This window comes from Pteropus vampyrus, unplaced genomic scaffold (genome assembly GCF_000151845.1).
Source record: "Pteropus vampyrus isolate Shadow unplaced genomic scaffold, Pvam_2.0 Scaffold126, whole genome shotgun sequence".
NCBI classification, from domain to species: domain Eukaryota; kingdom Metazoa; phylum Chordata; class Mammalia; order Chiroptera; family Pteropodidae; genus Pteropus; species Pteropus vampyrus.
In genome coordinates this window covers 3,151,591-3,169,850 of record NW_011888907.1, presented here as the reverse complement: position 1 = coordinate 3,169,850, position 18,260 = coordinate 3,151,591, and the positions used below count along the sequence as shown (strand labels likewise).

Genomic DNA, 18,260 nt, shown 5'->3' with positions numbered 1-18,260 from the left:
CCAAGTCCGGGACTAAGAGGCCTTGAGCACCTCTAATGCCTCTCTTGGAGGCCTGAAACCAACTCCAGGTGAACCAAGCCCAGCTCACTGATGGAGAGGTGAGAGGCACATGGCCCAGTCACCCATATCACCTCTATCAGTTCCAAACAACCAGCTGCTGCCTAAAAACACATGTGCAGGCCCAGATAGGCTAAGCCCTGTGTGAAGCCAGTTTAGAGCTGCTTGTTTCATAGCAATAGCTAGAAAATGCAGTTGTGTAGATTCTTCCCCTCTAGGTGCCCACCTAATGCTGAGTGGGAAGCACTGGTTAGGGGGCAGGCCTGTTGCAAAGAGAGAAGGTAACGGCCAGGAGAAACAGAAGGGACTAAGTTGGTAACTTTAGAAGGAACTGCAGGTCAGCTAATCCTGAGGAGGGAATACAGAGACTTAGGAGAGGAGGCAGAATGAGAACAGGGCATCCTTATGGAATATAAAGGAGGCAAGAACAGAGAAAAGTGGATCAATGAGCTCACAGCCACAGACTGGCACATGTGGCCAGCAGTAAAACCTTGCAGGGAGACAGAGTCACTGGGCAGCAACCTGTGTTAGCTCAACCCTCAGAACAGGAGGAAGGGTACACCAGGACTCTTGGGCAGCCCCTTCAAAGAGGAGAGAAAGCACTTCCTTATGAACCCATCCTGGCTAGGTCCCTGTTGCTACTGCCCACTGCCTAGACCACTGAGGCTACAACCCCTCTTGGCGGAGACTCCTGGAAGAGTTGGGGCTGGGGCCCAGAGGAAGGGAACAGGAGTGAACACCCACCATCAGAAGATAGGCAGGGAGAGGAGCTCTGAGGGGCTTCAGATTCATCTACTCCTGCTGGCTTGGGAGATGGGCCTGCAGCTTCTGGGCTGAGGTCCTGAGAAGGTCCGCCTGGGTCTTGTGGGCAGTCCTTGGCAGCATCACTTCCATCTGGTTGGGGTGGCTTTCCCTGTAAGGAGCCTGGAGCCTGCCGGGTGTGGTGTTTCAGCCTGGTGCCCGAGGATAGGAGGGTCTGGGTCCCAGTGGTTGCTCTCCTCACCTTCCAGCCTTGGAGACCCTGAGCTCGGAGGGGCCCGCGCCGCCGCCCTGGGAGCAGCCTCTTCTTGAGGCTCCGGACTGCCCGGGCATACAGCATGGCTCGGACTGCACACTCTGCCGCCAATGGCTTCTGATCAGCTCCTGGCAAGGTCTGACTCATCCGCTGCGCTTCTGCCAGTTTCAGCTTATAGTATTTATACTCTAGACTACTATCATCGGACAAAAACCTATGTAACAAAACAGGTACAGGACGACACTGCTAAAACACCAGCATGACCAATTCACTGCTACAAATACACTTCTGCAATCCCTTTCTACATGATGGCTTCCCTGCTGTCCAAGGCTCTGCCTGGCTCCACCAAGGACCCAGAGCTGGGCCCAGGTCACCTCCCCTGCCTAGAGAGACCAGAGGGCAACAAGGAGCTTTCAGCAGTGATGGATTCCTCCTCTGTTTCTGTCATCAGCAGCCAGGAAGGAGCTCATAACTCCTAGTGGTTTCACAACAGAAATCAGTCACCTCGGAGCCATGGAAGCATTCTGCTACTAGGACACTATAGGCATCACTCCAGGATGCCATTTTCAGAAATGACACCCTTCAAATGGTGGGCTCTCAGCTACCTTTCAATTGTATCACTTTCTATAATAAGTACTGTATTTATAATGAAAACTTTTAATTTAAAAAGTTATTCTATTCATGTGAAGAGGCAGTAAGGCAAGAGACATTTTCACTAACAGTTGCAATAAATCACAGACAGCTGCTGTGACATATCCCTCATCTTATACAAGCATTTTGCATACACACCTCAGCTCATCCTTACACCAGCACAACAGAGATGTGGAGCTCCAAGCCCAACAAGACCACACAGCAGGTCTACAACAGGGCTGGTGCATGAACCCAGGTGAACCTGACCCAATCTCGTGCCTTCCCACTAGCTGACGCTACTGCTCAAAATAAACATCTCACTTTCTGTTCTGAACACCATCAGAGCAATACAAACATTGCCATGTGCTCTATGGGAAGGATTTAGAGGTTCAACATTTAGAGACCTACCAGTAAGCAGGGTCCTCCTTGAGAAGAGCTCTCTCTTTAGGAGATAGGCAGCCTCCGATGACACGTGTGACCAGCTGGTCAATGGTGTCCACCACCTTGTGATCTGCTCGCTGGGGGACAGCTGGAACACACGCAAGGGCTTTTCTGAGAAACACATTGGACCATGTGGGGCCTGGCAAGACCAGGACAGAGTCGGGGCTTAGGATGGAGCCTAAGCAGGCACCAGCAACCGAAATCCTCGTCATGAGACCAGCGTTGAGAAAAGGAAAGCGGCATGTTACTCTAGAAACCAATATGCAAAATATCCTCCCAAAAGTTATAATAGCATAACCACAAGGACAGAAACAGTCACAGGCTTATAATGACTGTAAAGAAAAATGTATGTATATGTTTTATAGAAGGAAATGGTATGTAGCAAATCCATACCACTTCTCCTGTATCACCTAACTTGAATGTTCGCAATATTAGAGAAAAAGATACAAAATGTGTTTAGGTATAAAGTATGCAAAAAGTTGATCTAGGCTGTGATTTCCAGTAGGAAAGAGGGAAGAAAAGATATACAAATATGGATACAAAAAAAAAAAAAAAAAGGAAATGTACCAGAAAATTAACAGGCATTTTCTATGGGTGGTAAATGTCGCAATTTCATTTTATCTACGAAATATAAACATATGAGTGTTCTGTAATCAGAAAACATATGTATATAGACTTATGAGAAAAATTTCCCAATTAAAAGTCAACAGTCCCAAGATAGGTGTTTACAGAAAATATTCGCTGAATGTATGAAAACATTTTTTAAAGTATGAATTTCCTACAATATGGCTGTAATTTACAATGCCACCAGCAACACAGAAGAGCATCTTCTTCAATTGTCAGTTATTGCAAGTGTCCTCAAATAATAAGATTATTTATTTTCTGCTATTTGCACAGAATAGTTCATTCAATAAAAACCACTCCCGAACTGGAAAGGTTTTCCAGTTTGTTCTGTGGCGTAACTGTACTGTCCTGTCTTTGCCTATGTCTGAGTTGTAGCTTTGAGCTTATTTTAAACATCGGTGGGAGCGCTTTATACAGGATAAGTCTTTCAATTGTCAGTTATTGCAAGTATTTCCATTTTGAAATTGTTTTGTTGTTGTTTTAGGCTAATTTTACATCATTTTACAAAAGAATAAGAGGTCCAAAGTCAGAAGCTTTCAGAGATAAAAGCAATTTGTGGGTTACTGCAACCATTTCTAGAGACGATGACAATAGCATCAGAAAGTAGGTCCCAGTAATCCTCCTGAGACTGTATTTGTTAAAGAATTTAAAAATAAAAATTAGGGGTGGTTCCATAGAGTAGTGTTTAGCACGTCTGCTTTACACACAGAAGGTCCTGGGTTCGAGCCCCAGTGGAGCCATAGCCCGTACTCCGGGCGCGCCTGGTCCCCTGGGTGTGCCAGGCCCCAGGTACGCCAGGTCCCAGGTGTGTGCCACGAGTGTGTAAGAGGAGACGCCCCGCCTTCAGAGATCCAATTCTTAAAGGGGAGACGGCAACATCCGTAGGTCAGGGTGGAAGTGGAGGGTGTGGGGGGAATTAAAAAAAAAAGTTAAAAAAAAAGTCTTCCTTGCCTGTTAAAATAAAATAAAAATTAAAAATAATAGTAATAATAAATTCAACCAAAGATGTCATCCCAACATTTCTAACAGTAACAGAAACAGTGGTGGGGCAGTACTGGCGCTGTCCACCTGCTGTCCAGATAGCCAAGGCTTGTAGACACCGATTATAAGGGAACAGCAGCTCTAACCGGCCTCAGAAGCCTCTAAAAGGTAGCATGAGTCCAACATCAAGGGAAAGGTATGGTAATTTGTTAGGTCAATGTCACGATGTAGTGAGTTGTAGAAACACAAAAAGGGCCTATGACAATCTTGTAAAAGCGAGCAGTAGTGTTTTCGGACTGCACAGGCAGGCCCACCTGCCTGGCAGCACCACAATAGGACAGTGGTGGACAACTTTAGGTTATGGGTGACTTTTTTCTCCAGTATCACTGTTACACTGACTTTCTGCTCCACCATGCTGGAGAGTGTGCAGAGGAGATGGCCTGTGTCAGCCCTAAGCCCTTTTCTGGAAAGCTCCCTCTCTAGTAGGTGTGGCCGCCTGTGGTGGGACCTATCAGTGCCTGTGCAGTAGGAGCTACACGAGGGTGTAGAGGAGTAAAGAGATTCAGGGACAAATGTAACTTCCTCACTGGTCTTGGGTAATGCAAGCAGAAAACCACATCAGGAGGAAAGAAGACATGGCCACTACATGTGCTCATGAGCCCTGGGATGTTTGGACTATGAAAGCAGCCATCCTGGGGGATAAGGGGGAAGGAAAAGGAACATCAAACAGCCAGTTGTATCTATTATCTCCTTCTTGGCCTGCTCCCTTCCCTGTAAGCCAACTGTTAACTGTAGGTTTCTAGGTGTACCTAAAGGATCTGCTGCTAATTTTTGGCCAGTCTAAAACAGTGAGTGAGTGCCTCCACCACCTGGATAGACTTGGCTGACTTCTGTCTGTCCCTCAATACAGCTCAAATATGGCCTCCCTAACTCCCCAGGTTAGACTAGCTTGGGACCTCTCCCACGTTCCTCATTATCCTAGCACAGAAGGGGCTAGTTTTCGTGATTTCTTTCCCTCAGGATCCTGGGACTCTTCAGAGACAGTGCCTAGCATTTACTTTTCCTTCCAGGAATACCCTGGGGTAGGGGAACCAGTTGGAACAGGGCTTCTTAACCTTGGCTGCAGGATGGTACAAAACCCTCAGAAAGTGCAGGCAAGTTGTGTACAAAAACATGTATATTTTTTTTTGGTAAGAGCTGCAGCTTTTCATTAGATTTCCAATGGAGTCTATGACCCAGAAACATTTAAGGACTTCTGTCGTAGACAGAAGATTCCTCATACGTGCTTGTGGAATGAATGGCAGACATGTACACTGGCCAATTTGAGTTTTCTACTAAAATTCTAATTTGTTTCCAAAGAACTTCTGTGTAAACACCTCAAAGAGAATAAGAGACATTAAAACACACACACACACACACACACGAAAAACAGATAACAAACTGGAACTTTTGCTGCTTTCCTTACCATCATTCAGACCACTCAGAGCCTTGGCCTGAGTTTCGGCTTTGATAGGAGGAACTGTTTTCTCTTCATCTCGAGTTGCCTCAGGTTCGGTTTTCTTGACCTGGAGTGGATAGCCACTGCTGACCAGCCAGGCCTTCAGGTGATCTATGTACTCTCTCCCAAACAGAGTGGAGTCCTCGAAGTTTGGAAATGAAGCAGGAGAGGGAGCTATATCTTGGAGACCGACAGCTTCTAAAATTTTCTCTTGCCGGAAAGAAGAGGCCAAGGAGAACGTCTGACCCAAAAGGGCCAAAGACTTCCGGCAGAGAGAATTGGTGGTCTCCAGGGCAACAGCTAAGTCCAGGGGGTTAGTGAGGGTTTTCATTTTGACACTCAGCTCATAGGCATTGCAGGCCATGAGCAGGGGTGTGACACTCTTCAGAAGCCGGTCTTGAAGTCTCATTATGTACTTGTCAAAGGGCTTTATGATTTCGAAAAAGCAATTTTTGGTCTTCACAGCACCTTTGTCCAAAAGCATGTTTAAAAACTCATTATCGACTCTGGGTGTTTTCAAAGCAGAGTGCTTTAAAAATTTGATAGTAAAAAAGCAAAAATCTCTGTGCTCTGGTTTTAAGGAGCATTTGAATGAGGCGAGCATTTTAGCACAGGTTTCAGTTTCAAGTTCAAAGAGAGTCTGGAAAAGCTGGGAAAATTTAACATCATCTTTTATGGTATGGAATCCTGCCCATTTGATTATTTCTATCCCAAATCTTGAAAAAACATCAGACTTATCTATGAGGTCGAAGCTCATCTTTCTTCTGGGGAGCCGAAAGTCCTTCAGATTGAGCCCTAGAGGGATCTTCTGAGTAGGGAATTGGATATCTTCAGTCCCTGGGTTTGTCCCTAGGGTCACATCAGAGCTTGGGGTGGTTTTCTGAATTTGGTTAGTGCCCTGAGTTTTGGGAGTAATACGATTTATAGTGGGTACTTTTTTCGTGCTCACACTTCTCAGCGTGACAAGTTTCCCGACTCCCCCTTTAGGTGTGAGCAGGCCCTGAGTCTCCCCTTTTCCTAAGAGTGCACCCTCCTGGTCAACGATGTTTAAAACTCGGCCTCTGCCCTGGACTTGGCCACTGCCCCTGAGCACAGAGTCTGCCTCTCCTGGACGGTCCACATCATAATCGCGACTTTCTTTCTCCAAACACTCTTTCTCAATCAGCCTGGAAGAGCCAAAGTCTCCCAGTAGTGCAGAAGGACCAAAATTAAATTCCTGTGACCAGGATTCTTGAGGAACTGGGTGGCCAAAGTCTTGTTCCCAAGAGCCACGAAGTGTAAATTTCCAGTCTGGAGAACGGAAATGTCCCAATTTCCGGTGGCCAAAGACCTGGTCTCGGGAGTCAGAGTGGGAAAATTCCAGATCCCGACCACATTCTTTACGAAAGTAGTTGTCTTCACTTATAGAAGGGTTACTTGATCTGAAGGAAGGCCCTGGAAACACATCACCTCTCAGGCCTTCTCTCCCAGCATCGCGAGAGTGACCTACGGATCCACCCAGAGTGTATCTGCTGTCACTGTGAATGTCATCATACATATCTGCTCTGACTCTTGGGACTGTCCTTAGAAGATCTGAAATAAACAATCCAAAAGGAAACACAAAGGTACTTTAGACCAGAGCCTGCAAATGGGCAGTTTACAGACCACCAGCTAGCTGGAATGCTTTATCTGCCTCAGTGCATTTTATAAATTCCTATTTGTTGCCAACATTTAAAACATGTGTGGCTTCCTTTAAACATCTGGGTTTACTACTTATAAAAACAAAGACCTACAAGCACTGGGTCTGCATCTGCCTTGATGACAGTGCACCAAAGCTGGGCCGTAGTGTCCCTCACTCATTCAGATCTCCAGACCTGGCTCAGCAGGCATCTTGTTTACGCACTTTAAGACTCAGGGAAGGGTATTTGGTCCTCAAATAACCTAGACTTCTTTACTGTGACTGGAATACTTGTGTATCTCCACCTCTATCACACAGCACACAGGTTTTCTGGAGGTTACCAGCCCCTCTTGCCTCCTAGTAGGGACTCTCGGCATACAGTGCCACTGAGGCAGGAGCCATGTCTGACACTGTACCCACCACAATCAACCAGGCCACAGGTGAGCATCTGACCCAAAGCTGGCTGATACACTCCCTTGGAAAGGTCCATTGGGCTAACCAAACCTCTGAAAAAAGCAGACTGAAGCAGATAAGAGGCAAGACAGAACCTAAACAAACCATCAAGAGAATGAATAATGTGCTTTTGTCCTCCTCTGTGTAGAAATGAAAACAGGAACCTATATTTGCATTTGCTTATTCACATATAAAGAAACTCTATAAAAAGCTAGGAACAAAAGTGAACTATAGGCCTCAGGGAGACTTTGCACAGAGTGCCTTTCTAACTTTCTAGCCTTTGAATCATATTCTATTACCTAGTCCAATGAAAAGGAAAGGGAGAGAGAGATGCCAGGACATAGTAATGGGGTAAGAGGCTACAGGAAGCCAAATCTTTGTATAAATTCAAGTTATTTACTTAACAGTACTTACTGAGTACCTACTGTGTGTGGGCACTGCTCTAGGCAGGGAAAGGAGACAGCAAAGTCTCTAGTCTCCTGGACTTGTCACTTGTATGAGCCAACAAAAAACAAAAATCCATTAGGTATAAGGAAGTAAGAAATATCAAGCAGGTAGGAACTTGAAAGAGAAAGCCATTTTTAGACAGGCTGGTGGAGGAGGGCAGCTCTGACAATATATTGAGCAGTAGAGGCCTGATATAAGGGGCCATGCCATGCAGTTATGGAGGAAGCATGGGATCGACAGGGGCAGAACATGCCAGAAGGGAATAGAGGGAATGAGGAAAACGTGGTAAGGCGGCTCCTAAATTCTGCTGCACATTAGAGTCCCTGGAGATCCCTGCCACACATCCTTAATTAATTAATTAGCATGGGGTTTGACCTGGGCATCGGAGTTTTTAAAAAAGCCCCAAATAATTCTAATACGCAGCAAATTTCAGGAACCACTACAACAGGAGATGAAAACAGAAGTGAGTTATCAGATCAAGTCAGGCCCTCAACAGGATGCTGGAGTATTCTTTGAGATGGAAAGCCAGAGCAGAGGTTTGACCTCACTGGCTACTGTGCAGGGAAGAGATCAAAAGGGACAAGAGTGGATCTGGATGTTCCAGCAAGGAGCCCACTGAGATAATGCAGGTACTGATGGCTACTGATGGTGTGGTGATGGCAGCAGCATTAGAGATCGAGTGCTTTCTTCACAATGGGGTTTTCTGATGCCTTGTAAACCAAGGCATTGGAAAAGTGCAGAGTAGAGCAGAGACAAAGGCCAACTGATGGACCATGCAGCTCTGTGACAAAGAGGTGGTTTCAGAACCACCTAGCACCCTGCTTGGTTTCTAGCTTCCTTTCCCCCAAACTTTGTTGAGATAATAAGATATGTATTGGTTTTTGAGTCTCTAGATAAAGATATGAAGATTTAGATTTCCATATACATAAATGTGTACGTACATATGGATATGTTTGTGTGTGTGTGTATATATATATACAGGTAAGTATTCAAGATTACATAAATATATTGCTAAAAGAATTGAAGAATGCAGACCACCACAAATATAGTTACCTCTGAAGGTTAAGGAAGCAGCTAACAGGACTTCTATGTTTTACTCTTAACTACTTCTGAATTCTTATATCTTTTACAACAAGTACTTCTCTGTGTACTACTCATGAAATTTTTGATAAATCAGAATGAGGAGACAGCCTCTGAACCTTGGTTTCTCCTGGTCCAAAGCATGTAAGAAGTTAGCTCTACTTCAAGCACTTAAAACTCAACCAACATTGAGAAATCTTCCACCATGCCAAGGCTGGCTCAGGGGCTAGTACAGCAATGAGCAGCACAGACCTAGGGACAAGGTCAGAAGGAGGCCAGCCCACAGCAGAGGAGTGAGTGCACAGCGTACTTCCCTGTAGCTGGGAAGGCAACAAATCAACCTCAAGGCCTGCCGGGGCTCCCTGGGAAAAGGCACCTGTGAGCTGGGTCTTAGAGTATCTCAGAGAATCAACCAGGCAGAGCTGGGATAAGGAAGGATTCAAAGCATAGACAGGTAGCACGGTAGCACTAAAACACAAAGCTCAAAGCAGAAAGTGAGGGTTGGGAGGCTTGCGTGTGGTAGTGAGGGACCTCCATGTCATCCTGCAATCATTTTTGAGTCTGCTGGCAAGGTGTTTCAAAACTTTTCAAAGGAAAATGTTTTCAGGCAGGACCTACTCTTAGCAGCTCAACAGGCCCTCCCATGCCTTCCTATCTTGTACACACCACTGCTCCTGTACTGGTTTGAGGATGTACTCCGAAGTGGTGAGCCCTGAGAGCTCCAGGGCCTTGGCCAGAAATGCTGGCATTAACAGATCTGTGGTGAAAGCAGATTTGAGGGAGATGAAGCCAGAAGGTGAGAGACCGTTCAGGAGATTATTTCAATAATCCAGGTCAGAACTCTTAAGAGTTCAAACCTGGGCAGTGCTGGTGGGGATGGAGCCAGGAGATTGATTCAAGAACCCTTCTTTAGGTAGCAAAGGGAATCTGGGGAAGAGAAGCTCCAGGCAATGACAATACCTTCTTCCCACCCAGAGGAAACTTCATTTCTCCTCAAAAAATATGGAATGTAGGATCCTAGAAGTTGCACCGTTTGTTCAAGGCACTGAAATCCTCCTGCCTCAATCCTAAATGTCCCATTACTGCCCGGCCGCGCCCCCAAATCAAGCACTTTAATTTACCTTGAGCTTTAAACTGCAGAGCTTCGCCTGCAGCCTCACCACTGGGGTCCATATGATATCGGTTAGCCTTTTCTTGTAATACGGCATCAAAATTCTCCTGTGCAATTCGCCTTGCTGCCATGTTTCTCCAACCTATAGTGAACGGGGGAAAAAAAAACACTAAAAATGACAACTAATGCTTACAGAGCCTGCTATTTCACCTAATCCTCAAAGTAATGAGGCAGTAATTCACAATCTGGCATGGTAATTCAGAGAGAGGTTGGATTATTTTATGGGGCCTCTGCTCTCATGCTCACAGGTGTGTGTTGGTTGATAAGAGCAAGGTAAGCATGGTCATCTTGGACAAGTTATTTAGCTTCTCTGAGCCCATTTCCTCAGAATCTTTTAAAAGAAGCTCTACGAAAGCAGTGCTTATCTCCTGGGGTTGCTGGAAGACTGCATTAAGCAACACACGTAACTGAACATAACAGTTTAGGGGAATGGGAACATTACCCCTGCACATGGTAGTTAGGAAAGATGTTACTGCTCTCTTTTCCCACAAAGGGCCAAGAAGCTCTGAGAACTGGCTTCCCCTCTGAGAGAAGCCTCTCAAGGAGTGAGTGGAGGAATCCCCTGAATAGTGACAATGAGCTAGTGACAGAATTGTAAAGGAAGGGACTCCCATGATTTCATGTACTTCTTGCAAAAACCAGTAAAAAAGTGGGTCCTGTTACAAATGACATTAAACAGAAGAGCAAATGGGAGTCTCAGGCTATGTGACCCACCAAGGTTAGCCAGCCTGGACTGGAACCTAGCAAACAGGGCACTGGTAGTGGCGATAAAGTCCTGAAGACTAAGTAGAAAGACGTAGAAAGACTGAGAAAGAGCGACACTGAGGAATCCAGTGACAGCCAGTCCTTAATCAAGATATTCCTTCCAACTTGAAATCTCTAATGTAAGATCCAAGCCTGGTCCTACCTTAGTCTTTCTTATAACGATCACCCCCTTTCTATCCTTCGGCCCTCTTCCTAGGGCTCCCCTTGTTCTCTCCTGGCAAAGGGCAGGCTCTCAGGGACAGGCGGCCAGAAACCAAATCAAGAGACCTAACCTTTCTATGCCTCTGTTTCCCCATCTATAGAATGGGCAGCGAACGGTAGGGGCTGCTGTAGGGAATGAACCCGTTAAAAAGGGCAAAGGGCCCGATACAGAGCCTGGCCCCCGGGATCGCCTCACAAGAAGGGCCGCTCCAGGTTCGGGTAGAATGAATGAGCAAGGGAACGAATGAACCTCTTTGAGTGCGGCCCGCCTGCCTCCTGGTCTCCGAGAACGAAGAAAAGGGGGCGTCGGGCCCGGGAGGCCGCAGACGGCCCCTCGCGCCAACCCGGCCGGGGCGCGGCCGCCGCGCAGTCCGAGGGCCGAGCCAGCGGCGCAACCGCGGGGACGCGGGGCCCCCAGGGGCCGAGCCCGAGTCCCTTACCCCGGGGCCCTCCCACCGACGACGCCCGTGCCCGGGCCTCACCCCGAGCCCTCCGCGCGCGGAGCCGCCCCCGCCGCCGCCTCAAGACACCTCAGCCGTCGCCGCCGCCGCGCGAGGCGGGGACATGCAAATGAGCCAACGGTCGCCGCAGCGCCGCGCAGGCGCACGCCGCCGCGGAGCCCTGGTGCTCAGGCACAGGCGGCTGCCGCCGCGCCCTGTTGCGCAGGCGCACTGCCCGTTTCTTCAGGGCGGACTCTCCTGAGAAATATTTTTTTGTTGGGGGAGGTGACAACAGAGAACAGCCCGGAAAAAAAGCAGCAGAGACGTCGCCGTTGCGCACTTATTGGCTCTCCTGGCTTTACCTGCGTTCGCGGTTACCCTAAGTCACTCAGGGTGCGGTTCGCCTAGCTGAGGGAGGATAGGCGAGCGGCGCAAGCGCGCCTGCGCGCCTACGGCGGCCGGAAGGGGCCTGAGGTGGCGCTGCCGGTGACAGACGCTGAGCCCCACCCTTTCTCACGTGGCCGAGAAAACCGGGTGAGAAGCGGCAGCCGCCGAGATCTCTCGCGCGCGGGGCGGGGAGTGGGCGCCGCAAGGTTGGGCTGGTGACCGTGTGCCGTCCCGGGGACTTGGTTTTGGGGAAACAAACATTCGCAGAATCCTCCCGGGGACAAAATCCTCCACGTCACTGGCCTCCGCTTTCTTTTCATTTTTTTTTTTCATTCATTTAGTACTTGTGTACTGACTGAATCCCTGTTGCGTCCCCAGCCCTGTCCTAGAAAGTGGGGAGAAGGTAGAGAACAAAATGGACTGGGCCCAGCTCTCATGGAGGTTTAATTTCGTTGGGGATGAGGCTAGACAGTACAAACAAATAAATGAACCAAGTCGCTCCAGGTAGAGATAATATTCAAATATGGAAAGAGAGCTGGGGCTGCTTTAACCAGAGTGATTATGAAGGATGTCTCTTGGATAGCTGAGAAGGTTGAGAAAGAAGCAGGGAAGCACAGGTGTGGAGGACTAGGCAGGAAAAGCGCTTGTTAAGAAGACTGGTTTTTGTTGTGAGAGGGTTGGGACGGCCACTGCAGGATTTTTAGCAGGTGACTAAAGTGGTCTCTGTGGTGCATAGATGTGCAGGGTGTGGCAGGGAGGAAGCAGGCAAGGCCACCCATTGGGGAGGACAGTGCCTGAATCGGTGAATGTGGCGGGTGGAGGAAGATGAGAAATTATTCACAGTCCCCGATGTTTCCGCGCACCATTTTCTTGATGAGCAGAACCCTGGCTGTCAGTTGGAGGTCTTGCTAATTCCCTTCTTTCCCCTCAACACATTGGACCCATCGTAGGGGCTGCTAATTTCTCCCCGCTCCTGGCTCCGTCTCTTCCCCAGGTGGCTCTCAGGATGACCATCTTCAGACACCATCTTTCTCATGCACTCTAGATGGATACTTTCATCCCCCCACTCAGCCTCATGCCAGACCTAGGAGATCCCAAAAGACTATAGGGGTGGTCCCAGAGCCAGACACTGATCTCCCCAGCTCAGGGAACTCAGGGCTGGGTAGAGGGAGGTTTATGGGGTAGGGTAGGGGATGCTGAGCAAAGCCAGAGAGCACAGGCTCTATCTGAGTGGCCAGGGAAGCTACCCAGGAGGAGGCAGCCTAGAAGTGCTGACAGAAGCTCCTCAGAGGACCCAGGTAGAGGAATGGTGTTAATGAGGCAGGTTTGCCTGATGGCCAGGCCTCTTACTGCCTGTATGACTTCTGGCAGTTTCTTTCTGAGTTTCAGATTCTTCATCTGTAAAGTAGGCATAATAGCAATTCCCCTTATAAGACCCTGCCTCTGTGACAGAATGGCCACTCACTGGGTCTGAAGCACAGCCACTGTGATGGAAGCAACATCAGGTGGCAGAGCCAGGAGCAGAGTCCTTCCAGTGGCACCATCACTAGCCTGGACTCCCCACTGAGAAACTCCCCACTGAGAAACTTTCGAAACAGAAAATTCTTAATATTGTTTTTCACCTTTGACCTTGAAAACCCTTAGCAACTCCTAAACAGGCTCCCTGTTCTGGGACAGAAAGGAGTGGGGAACTATTTGCAAGGGAGCAAGGTGGACTGTTTGATACCCTTAAGCTCCCCACCTTCACAAATATACTGGCCATATTACCTCCTAAGCACAAAGGAAAGGAACTAATTGGTAATATTTATTGAGCTTTTACTCTATGCCAAATCCTGTTCTAAGTGCTTTTTAGGAATTAACTGATCGAATTTTCACTATTGTCCTATGAGGTAAATTCTGTGTTTATTATCTCTGTGTCACTCATGAAGGAATCGATGAACAGTAAGGTTAAGTGGAAGACCTGAGATTTGAGTTCCCCTGTGGGCAGTTGGCCCCAGATCCTGTCCTCCTTCCCCTGGAGTGTTTGCACAAACACAGATGGAATATTCACATCCTGTGCTACTTCTATAAAGAGTGTGGGCTAGAGTGGCCTATTTCTCACATGGCCCATATTTGCACTCAGATTTTTGCTACATTCCCATACTGCTGTCCTAGTACCCCCGTAACCTTGTCCCCCTAACACACTTTATGTGTTGTGTGATTCTGGAATGGACCCAGGACCTAAAAAAGACATTGTTTTAAAAGACCGTATAAGACAATTGAGGAAGTTGATCGGGGACCATACATTAGAAAATCATATCAGTGTTAAATTAACTTCCCTGAGTTAAATTTCAGGCGTGTCCATCTGCCCTCAATTTCCTATAAACTGGTCATTAGCTCAAAAATTGCGTTGTTTAGTATGGTAGCCCCATCACTTGTGGCTATTTACATTAAAATGAATTAAAATTAAGTAAAAATACACGTTCAGTTCTTCAGTCGCACTAGCTACATTTCAACTCCTCAATCCCACATGGATAGCACAGATGCGTAACACTGTTGTTGCACAGAGTTTTACTGGATGTGTGGTCAGATTCAAATCTGAGGTTTTGGCAAGATTTCACAGGTGCATTTCATTCTGGTCAGGAGGCAAGTGGTGTTAAGTTTCTCTTTCGATAACATGAAATCATACAGTCATGCAGTGGACACAGGTACTGTTCACCTGATGTCTGATTCACCATTAGTTTTACACCTTGTGGTTTTGCAGCCTGCAGGGATTATTGTCTAGATTTGTCCTGTTTGGTCAATTAGATGAAATTCATCTACGGGGCAGAACTTTCCCTCATCCTCTCTATATAACCTGGTACCCACTTGTGTGAGGGAAGCAGGATAAATGCTGGATTCTTTACTTGCCACTTTTTAGAATGAGCTGGGTTTGTTTTAGTACTATTATGAATGCATAGATTTTGATTTTGATATAGATTTTTTTTTTCTAAATGCTCACTTATCCCATCTTTAGCTAGTGGGCACCCCTTAGAGTTTGTTCCTAAGTCCTTTTATAGGACTTAGTGGTCTTTAGAAGCTTCCTTGCATCCTGTTCTCACAAGATGCTCCAGGTTCCTCTGGCCCATTTCCTGCCCAGACCTGGAACCAGCCATTCCTCCAGGAGCCCTGGTTATGGTATTTAGAGTCTATATTTGGTGTTTAGGGTGCCCATTGCTGCTGTGATATCATTTCTTCTAGGCATTTTCAGTTGATAAAACAAGAAAACTGTGAGGTTTTTTTTTTGTTTGATTAAGAGGATATAATGAGCGTGTTGATACTTCCAATTTAAATTTAGGAATTCTGAGTTTTTACTTCTTTGTTTTTCTTATAATTTTCTTTTATGCTGGTTCCTAATGACATAAACATTGTTACTTATTTACTACATCTATGATAGTTTCAGAATAACATTACTAATATTTCCAATAACATGATTAGTGGAAACTGTTGAAGATTCTCTTTTGTATTTCATACTACCCTTAGCATATATTCCAGTAAGAATATATGGTTCTATCTATCACTGTGTTTTAAAATCACATGAAGTGATCTGATAGGTGCAGAGACACTATTAAACTCATGGGCTTCATTTTACTCTTGCTTTTTAGGGATTGTTTTTATTTTTATTTTGGTTTATATTGGTTTATTTCTTTTCCTAACCACATAAAGCATTTACCTGGGTTCCAAATTCAAACCTGTAATACAAGGTACATTCAGAGAGAACAATCCAGCTTCTATTCCTTTTCCTTACCACCTTTTTTTTTTTTTACCTCCCCTTACAGGTAAGTATTTCCATTAGTTTTTGAATTATCCTTCCTTTTTATTTACTTATTGTTTTTAATTTTATTTTAAAATTTTATTAGTATAACAGTATACTATTATGACATTATTTTATGTAATTATGCACAAATGTAACTATATAATAAAGTAATATGTAATTGCATATAATGTATGTAATATATTATAATTATATAACATGACTATATTATAGAATTACATATAATACTAGTTTATTATTTTATATAATGTTATAGTAAACCATAATACTATTAAGCTATTTTATTTTTATTGCAATTTTTTTTATATTATTATAAGGAAATACATTATATTAACAGTACCTTTTCTTATAAAATGTAGTAAACTACCTCTCCTCTTCTGTACTTTTAGAAGTTCTAGGGATGTTGGGCTATCACCCTATCCTATGATCCAAGTTGTAAGAATTTTTCCAGGGTGGTCATACAGCTTCAGCCCCAGTAGATCCTCCTTAAATTGTGGCCAGACTCCCAGCTTCCCTCCTGCCCTTGATGAAGCTTTCTTCTCACCTTAACTTTTTAGCTCAGGAGCATCTGTCAGGCGCCTGCAGCCCCACATGGGAGGAATGAAGATGGCCTCCAAGCACATCACCCAGGAGACCTTCGATGCAGCTGTTCGTGAGAACATTGAGGAGTTTGAGATGGGGCCAGAGGAGGCAGTTAAAGAGGCCGTGGAGCAGTTTGAATCACAAGGTAATGTGGTGCGGCTCTGTCCCATTGCTGGTTTGGCTGTTTGCCTGACAGTTCCCTCTGGTCCATGGCTCTTATTGTGCAAGAGTGCTGTCCTGCTGTGGCTCCATCTCACCTGGTGTGGCAGCCCTGGGCCCCTTTACTTCTCCACACTCTGCCCCAGGCAGGCTGGACACCTGTTCCCACCTTGCTGGCACCTACCCTCTACTTGCCTGGATCTTACCCAGACATCTACAGGGCTGGATCCTTCTAGGTGGGTCTCATTTTAATTGTCACTTCCTTCCTGATTCCCCTACCCTCCCCGCAGGGGTTGATATGAGCAACATTATAAAGATGGCGCCCAAAGTCTCTGCGGATGGACCCCAGGAGCCCACACATGCCATCCTGCAGGTAGGAGGGGGCAGCCCATGTGGGCAGGGCTGATCTTACACGCGTGGTTCTATACCCATCACCTTGTAACAGTCTGTCAGGGGCACCTTTCCCCTGGTTCCCAGAGAGCAGATGCAGGCTCTATAGGTCAGGGCCTGCCCAGCATGTGCAGGCAGGCCTGAATTTGCAGCCAGGGCTCCCTGAGTCCACATCCAAGGCCTCATGGGTGGGCAGCACTTATGATTGTCCCTGGTGTTAGGAGCTTTGGGGTAGAGGGCACCATGGAGGAGCCTCTCTCTGGCCTTTCTACCGATGAGTTTGCTCAGAAGGAGTGGGATTATAGTAAGGCTGTCACCAATTGAGCACTGACTGTTTACTGGCACATTGCATCCTGTCCCCTTAGCATTTAAACTGGCCTGTAGAATAGGTAATGTTGTCCCCGAATTACTGATGGGGAAACAGAGGCTCAGAGCCTGCCCTTGCTCTCCAGTGACCCAAACAAGGAAAATACAGCTCACAGAGGTTAAGACTTTTCATTAAGGTCATCTATCAAACTGTGGTAAGCTGTTGGTAAAACAGCAGAAACTTCTAGTGTTTATTGAGAATAGGTTTTGGACTCACTTCTGTGCAAGGTGCTTTTCTTGTGCTATTAGATGTTCTCTCAAATACACTTGCAAGGTTGGGATTATTATCCCCATTTTACAGATGGGGAAATTTAGATCCAAAGAGAATAAAATGACTCTCCTGGCAGCGAGAGAGTGTAATAAAAGAGGAAGTTGGAGGAGACAGCCCTGGGTATGATCCCAGCTCTAAGTCAGGGTGCTTACTTCTCCTTGTCATCAGGGTCCCCACCATCTCCTGCCTTTCAGAGGTTTTATGAAATCATCTAATTGTTTTCTTTGCCACTAAGGATGAATGTATTTTAAAATGAGCTTGTCTTGTGGTTCATCTTTTTTTTTTTACTGATTTGTAGATGCCCTTTATATATGAAGGATCTCAGTAACAATGGTCTCTAGCAATCATTGAGTACTTCTGAAGTGCTCTGCATTGTGGTAAATGTTTAAAATGAGTTATCTCAACCTGTGATTAGTCTATTTTGCTGATCAAGAATCTGAAGCTTCTCAAGAATAAATAATTCTCCTATAGTCACAGCCAGTGAGGAGCAAAGCTGGGACCCAGACCCTGGTCCCTCTCCCAGGGAAGCCAAGCTCAGAGAATAGCTCAGCTGTTTTCTACCAGCAGTATAGGAAACTCCTTGTTTGTTTATAGCTTTTGCTCTTTTATTCTTCTTAATTTTACTTTTAAATTTTTATTTTTTGTCTACGGCCATGCCACCCTGAACAAGCCTGATCCCATCTGATCTCGGAAGCTAAGCAAGGTTGGGCCTGGTTAGTACTTGGATGGGAGACCACCTAAGAAGACCAGGTGCTGTAGGTGTAAAAAAGAAAAAATAAGATAGTAAGTTGACAAGGTCCTTGCAATCTATGAGGTCAACCAAGGGTTGCTTTGCCTAAAAAAAAAATAAAA

At 46.1% G+C, this 18,260-nt stretch overlaps 2 protein-coding genes and 1 non-coding gene across 16 annotated transcripts in view; 2 read left to right on the top strand and 1 right to left on the bottom strand.

The window, feature by feature from the left end:
* Window positions 1-11,935, bottom strand: part of SUGP2 (SURP and G-patch domain containing 2) — a 24,123-nt gene extending 12,188 nt beyond the window's left edge. For 8 of the 13 annotated variants that reach the window (XR_896274.2, XR_896275.2, XR_002781988.1 and 5 more), the window contains exons 1-5: window positions 11,503-11,613; window positions 10,005-10,136; window positions 5,214-6,818; window positions 2,111-2,231; window positions 802-1,286 (exon numbers count right to left, since the gene is read on the bottom strand). Coding sequence is in view for 9 of the 13 variants with exons in the window: in XM_011366731.2 (XP_011365033.1) it covers window positions 802-1,286; window positions 2,111-2,231; window positions 5,214-6,818; window positions 10,005-10,125 (2,332 nt within the window). In the remaining 4 variants the exon portion in view is untranslated. The other 5 variants (XM_011366732.2, XM_023534531.1, XM_011366733.2 and 2 more) reach the window with 5 other exon arrangements.
* The window catches only part of ARMC6 (armadillo repeat containing 6), a 14,053-nt gene continuing 7,516 nt past the window's right edge, over window positions 11,724-18,260 (top strand). For both annotated transcript variants that reach the window (XM_011366740.2, XM_011366739.2), the window contains exons 1-3: window positions 11,724-11,994; window positions 16,198-16,367; window positions 16,672-16,754. In XM_011366740.2, coding sequence (XP_011365042.1) covers window positions 16,232-16,367; window positions 16,672-16,754 — 219 coding nt within the window. In that variant the 5' untranslated portion in view covers window positions 11,724-11,994; window positions 16,198-16,231. The remainder of the gene's footprint in view (window positions 11,995-16,197; window positions 16,368-16,671; window positions 16,755-18,260) is intronic.
* LOC111744066 lies at window positions 18,052-18,170 on the top strand. Its single transcript, XR_002781991.1, has one exon. It is a non-coding gene; the product is annotated as a 5S ribosomal RNA (ribosomal RNA).